Genomic DNA, 6342 nt, shown 5'->3' on the forward strand with positions numbered 1-6342 from the left:
GCGAGTGAAACAATTATAATGCACAACATGTGTCGCAAAAACATATTTTCACTCTCTCTAATCTGGCACAACTTGCAATCATTACTTTCATGTGTTCTAGATTTGGCTATGGATGTTGTTGGGACATCATCGACCCACTGAAAGAAGTTGCAACCACCACCACCCTGCAATACCAAATCTATATTAGTAGTTGACACAATTTATTTTTTCCATAAAATATAAACATACATCGAAAAATTAGTAACAACCTTTTGACTATTTGGACAGCACAAAAATCTACGTTTCAGATTATTTGTTGTGTGTGAAGTCTTCATTGCTATGGGGCCAGTGCGACACTCACACATTGGCAAATTTAGGTCCATCAATGCTATAGAAATAATGAACATACCAAACACAAAAAACCCAATCAATTAGACATTCATTAAAAAAACAAAAGCATTGGCAAATTTAGGTCCATCAATGACCATATCAAACACAAAAACCCCATTCAATAGACATTCATTACAATAACAAAAACATCAAAGTGCAACATTACTTAATTCATATAGTGTAAGTACATAAAAGTAAAAAATATCTTTTTAATAAGATTTTATCATAATCAAATATATATCTTGAGTACATTTATAACCCTCATGCAAGTAGACTGATGGATGATTACTAACATTATTTAAAATTGGACTAACATCTTTGTCAATTCAAACTACATATAGAAATTCATCTCCAATGAATAAGAGGACACAAACATATGAAAAAAAGAATTTTAAATCCAAAAAATCTCACTACTAATCAACCTCTAACTAATTTGAACCTTCAAATGTGATATAAATTATAATCAAGATTGATCAACTAAAAGATGAAAAACAATATTGATTATGGGTGTTTCTTAACAAGCTATAAATAGAAAAATTAGTGCATTTATCTAAAAAAACTGAACTTAACCAAACAAAACTTCATTTCAGCCCCATAAAGAGATTGCCATGCAGCAATTACAATATATTAATAGGACGAGTAAAATCAGTGGTAGAGTAAATAGTCAGGAATGTCAAATGAAGATGAATGGTGGCCAAGAACAATGGAAAAAAGACTAGTGCAATACAACACACAATAGCATGTGAAAAAAAATTTGGACCTGCAAAAAAACATGAGTTGGGAAGATCCTTGACTCAAAAGCATCAAATAATACTAGAACTGCTCCTTCGAAAATCATGAAATATGAAAATAAGTAAAATTTTATAAGCTTTTGCAGTTAAATGAAATATTTGTTTCTTTAGCAAAGTGTGCAATTTCAGGGACAGGTGGCTACTAGCACATACCTGCCTAGTAAATCAACCACTGATCCAGGTCTCCCTTATTTTTTCTTTCAATAGCTTTAACTGTAGAGTAGACAAGAAAGAAAATTCCTACAGAATAGCTATACCATGAAATAAAGATGAGAGCTCCCTAACAAATAATGTCATTCAAATGCCTCCAACAGCAAATTGAACACAACAAAAAATGACAACAGTCTAGTTGACCTTCTATTCAAAACATCAAAAATCTGTTTGATAGTTTATTAAGAACTGCTGATTTGGACATCAAATAATTTATTCAACAAATTTTAAACTTAAATAATAACTTTCAAAAATTACATAGCTAAAGTCATGGAGTAAGTAAAATCCTTTTACTTTAATGTGATATGGAACATAAGCCAAAGAGGAACCTTAGAAACCTACAAAAAGAAAACAAATCAGTCCTTAAAATTAAGTCAATTCCAATGTAAATGATACATGATGGATGTTATCATTGTATAGAAGCTACGAGATTACCATGTATGCCTGATGTGCAGTAAACAATTGAAGATATTTTAATTTACATACAATAAAATACCAAACAATTGAAGAAAAAGCATAAAGGGGATATTAATGCAGGAAAAAAGTAAAGAACGAATCTCTGAACGACCTTGGCTATAGATTTCACTCATATGGATCAACCATGCATTGAACAAAGTTTCAAATAATCATAATTGAATAAATATATTTTTAAATAGTTTGACAAAGCAATAACAATATCAAAAAGGCTGCAATATCAAAAATAAATTACAATATATCATATCTAGAACAGCAGTTCAATAAAAATGTTTGACACCGTAACAACTGAAATAGTTAATAATAATATGTGACAGTTAGCATAAATGTTGGTTTCCAGCAAAACATTATAGACTCATTAAGAACTTCAATCTAACAAGGTTTAACATGACTCTCTAGCATAATCGAAAACCTTTATATTCCTCCAAACTTATATCGAACATAATCCTCCCTCACCTCTGCATCCATTTCTAAGAACCAAACAGCTCTTGTAGGTTCATTCATAAAAGTGTCACATGCCACATTCATAGTGTCACGCCCAAGTCTAGGGATAGCTTTCAGGGCAGCTAACACATTTGCAACATCCTTCTTAGTATCCTCTTTATCAACCTAGATAGTGTGAGGCTTACTTATTCCCTCCTATATCATCTGGATGCTTTCAGATATTGCATCCAAAGAAGCGGCCATGCTTTCCTTCTTCCTCTTTTGCATCCTTGACGATTGTATGGAAGGATTGTTTCTAGTGGCTGTAGTGGATTGATTTGACTGAAGGAAATCTTCATCTAAATCAATAGAAACATTCACAGGGGTATGGAAACCCTCATCATCATCTAGATCAGCAGCCTCAACAAAAAGATTACCATCTTCAATATCTTGTGGTGTTGCCGCTGCATTTCCTTCCGCCATGTCATTCCCCACTATGACTGCTAGATCATTAAAATAGCTGAATGGCTGCCTTTTATACACTTTTGCAGTCTTGAACTCCTTTCTCTACACATTGGCATATTTAAATTATTAGATATTTTTCTAACATTAGAATTCAAAAATATCTTGAACAATACGTTACCTTCAACAACTCATCCCATACGCTTTCCTCAGCATCCATGCATTGCGTTGTCTCATTCCATGCAAACCCGCTTGTATTGCGCAATTCTTTCATTACTCTATACCCCGCTTTCCATGTTTTTAACTTATTTTTGAAGTTTTCTTTTCCAAGGTTTAACTTCAACTCTTCATTAAATTTCTTCTCTATGGCAGTCCATGCTTCATTGCAAAAACCACCTTCACCTTTCCTTCTTAGTTGAACTTTCTCTAGGAGCAAATCCGAGAGTTTCCTTTCCATCTCCCTAGCCCATATCACTTTTGGACTTTTAGAAGTACCAACAATAGGGGTAGATACAGGGGTAGCAACGGGTGTATAAACAGGGTGCATACGAACCTCCTCATGTATGCTTGTCATTAGATTTGTGAATGAGATTTTTATGTCTGATATAAGCAATTGATATAATGCTGCAAAACCTACAATAAATAATGAGTAAATAAAAACAGCAATATATGTGAAAATACAAACAACAATCTGAATTTCTTAACTAACTAGAACATATGTCATGAATCACACTTTCTTGTGTCCAGCCACTATTCTTTCCCAACACTTGATATATTTCTTTAAAAAATTTTACATTATGTTCCATAAAAAATGGTCAAATTGATGACAAGTTCAAAATTCAATGACTTGGAAATTTGATGACAAGTTCAGAGTTCAAAGACGTGGAAGATTTCAAAGACATGGTATTTACACATGCCTATGACAGTTAGTTTGAAACCTTCAGATGGAAAATTGTGAGTACTCTTATAAAATTTCACTGGTCATCCCAAACAAGATATGGATAACTTGTGACAAGATATAATCAATAGCATAACTAGGTAATAACAAACATTGAAGAAATGGTACAATCAAGTTAAAGTTATTGTGTCTTATGTAAAATAAGCCCAATTACAGTGTCTACCCAAACATTGTTATTATCATAGACTGGGTCTCTTTTGGTACCCACTTTGATTCCAAGGTAAATCAAAATATAAACAATCTTATAAATTTAGACATAATATAACAAGGTACAATCATCTATCCTACTATCATAATGGCTGAGTTGAACTTTGGAGATACATGAAGCTCTTTAACAATATTAATAGGGTGAGAAAATTACCACTTCAATGAAGGCTGCAAATGTTCAAATTGAATCCTATTGTAGTTTATTTGCAAATAGAAATATATGAGACCATCAGAAAACAACAATATATTGGAGTTTATTTGCAAACAACAATATATGAGACCATCAACAAACAGCAATATATTGGAGTTTATTTGCAAATAGAAATATATGAGACCATCAACAATATATGAGACCATTAGCAAACAACAATATATTGGAGTTTATTAGCAAACAACAATATATTGGAGTTTATTTGCGAACAACAATATATGAGACCATCAGCAAACAACAATATATTGGAGTTTATTTGCAAACAGCAATATTTACAAACAACAATAAATTAGAGTTTATTTGCAAACATCAATATATGAGACCATCAGAAAACAACAATATACTGGAGTTTATTTGCAAACAACAATATTTGCAATCTTATATATATAGAGAGAGAGAGAGAGATAACAACAGTTGATATCTTATATATATATAGAGAGAGAGAGATAAAAATAAGAATTCGAAGACATCAACTATAAACAAATAGATAATAGTAGACTGAAACAAGACTTACATAGTTGAATGAAATTAACATTAATATTCCATTTAGAGCTTGATGCAAGTGATGACATAAATATATTTGATAAATACAATACAATACAATGTAGCATCATATTTGAGTCAAATTTAAGTCATATTCAGAGTATTCCAGCAATTCAAATTTGAAGTGTCTATGCAAGTAAAAATATCAACTAATGGCGAGATCTATAGTCCTCCCACATCCTTTGTGCTATTTCATCTCGAAACTTTCCCCAATCATCTCTATCGCACTGATTCATCCCATAAGTCTCAAGATTTGGCACATTTATCCTATCATGATCTTCATCCTGTCAATATCCACATCGGGTGGAACACCGTCCTCTATGGTAATGTAATTGTGTAGTATGCAACATGCTAACACAATGTTTGTTTGAGTCATGATACTATAGGATGTCGCATGCCTTAGGATAGGAAAACGTTGCTTCAAAATACCAAATGTGCGCTCAATCACATTCCTAAGTGAGGAGTGTCGGTGGTTATATAACTCATGTGCATTATTGATTGGATTTTCTCTGACAAACTCTTTTAGGTGGTACCGTGTACATCGATAAGGGGCAAGAAATCCGGGAACATTTGGATAGCCAGCATCAACTAAATAGAATTTTCCTATATAAAAGGAAAAAGAAGTTAATAGATTGGAAATAACACACAAACTACAATTTACAATAGTGAGTATATAATCATTAAAAATAGATTTTAATATACTAGGGGGGACTAGTAGTGGATTTGCTCTTGATAGAGCTGAAGCAAGAACACGACTGTCTGCAGCTGACCCTTCCCAACCAGCAAGAACATATTGAAACTTGTAGTCAAATGAACATACACCCATTACATTTTGTGATAGGTTGCCCTTTCTATCATGGTATTTTGCTTGGTTGTCCACATCAATGGTCACTGGTATATGGGATCCATCAATAGCTCCAATACAATCCTAGCATAGGAATTATTATTGTCAAATATCTAACAATATGCTAAAGAGACAAACAACAAAATTGATTTCAGTTTAGGAGATTTACCTTAAAGTACGGATCAAAACGATCCTTCCCAACTATTTCTAAAGGAGTAGTTGGAGAAGGGGGCAAAAAGTAATTGCTATGGAGCGATATGATAGCCTTCAAGACCTTGTGGAAGTAGCGACTCACTGTCTCTCCCGAGTGACCAAAGTTATGGCCAATCTTACGATTCCTTAAATTGTGGCCGAGGGTATGAAGGAACATGACTAGTTGTTCTTCCATTTTCATGTTTATCGTATCTTGTATGCTCCCTTTCTCCCTTAGAATATTAGCGAGTTTGAAGAAAGCTCCTCTACTCATGTGTATTAGGTCATGGCAATCTATCTCATTGGAATATATAATTTGTTTATAAAAAAGACAAGAAGCTCTTCTTCGCTTATGCCTATGTATTCTAGCCTCTTTGAAAGACACTACTATGAATACTGCTTGGGTGGCAAGTAGAATAGCAAGTATACGCAAGAGGGTGATCTTCCTATCAATGCTTCCGTGAACTTCTATATCATTAGTAGGATCCATTGAATAATCTGTAACAACAATTTGAATTTAGCAATCTGAATTTAGCTAAGCAATTTTGTGAGAACTCAATGTGCATATTGGCAGAATTTTTTAGAAGCATAAGTAATTCCTTACTAGAAAACTCAAATACTAATGATACTTATCAAAATACAACATGATGCATGAAGC

General features: G+C 33.0%; 1 protein-coding gene across 1 annotated transcript; it reads right to left on the reverse strand.

Annotated features, from left to right (window-relative positions):
* Positions 1 to 2483: 2483 nt before the first annotated feature.
* On the reverse strand, positions 2484 to 5886 carry LOC149533927 (uncharacterized). The gene is made up of 5 exons (XM_089805927.1): positions 5662 to 5886; positions 5351 to 5576; positions 5078 to 5251; positions 2911 to 3362; positions 2484 to 2834 (listed from the first exon to the last, which is right to left on the reverse strand). The coding sequence occupies exons 1-5, from the start codon at positions 5884 to 5886 to the stop codon at positions 2484 to 2486; spliced, it is 1428 nt and encodes a 475-aa protein (XP_089662053.1).
* Between the last annotated feature and the right edge of the window lie 456 nt (positions 5887 to 6342).

This window comes from Cupressus sempervirens, chromosome 10, assembly GCF_028749045.1.
Source record: "Cupressus sempervirens isolate cs-2001-9-10 chromosome 10, ASM2874904v1, whole genome shotgun sequence".
Taxonomy (NCBI): Eukaryota; Viridiplantae; Streptophyta; class Pinopsida; order Cupressales; family Cupressaceae; genus Cupressus; species Cupressus sempervirens.

Coding starts and splice junctions, on each gene's coding strand:
- LOC149533927 (XM_089805927.1), bottom strand. CDS start 5,886: ATGAAAATGGAAGAACAACTAGTCATGTTCCTTCATACCCTCGGCCAC. Junction 5,577..5,661: donor GTTTTGATCCGTACTTTAAG/GTAAATCTCCTA, acceptor TTCCTATGCTAG/GATTGTATTGGAGCTATTGA. Junction 2,835..2,910: donor TATGGGATGAGTTGTTGAAG/GTAACGTATTGT, acceptor GCCAATGTGTAG/AGAAAGGAGTTCAAGACTGC.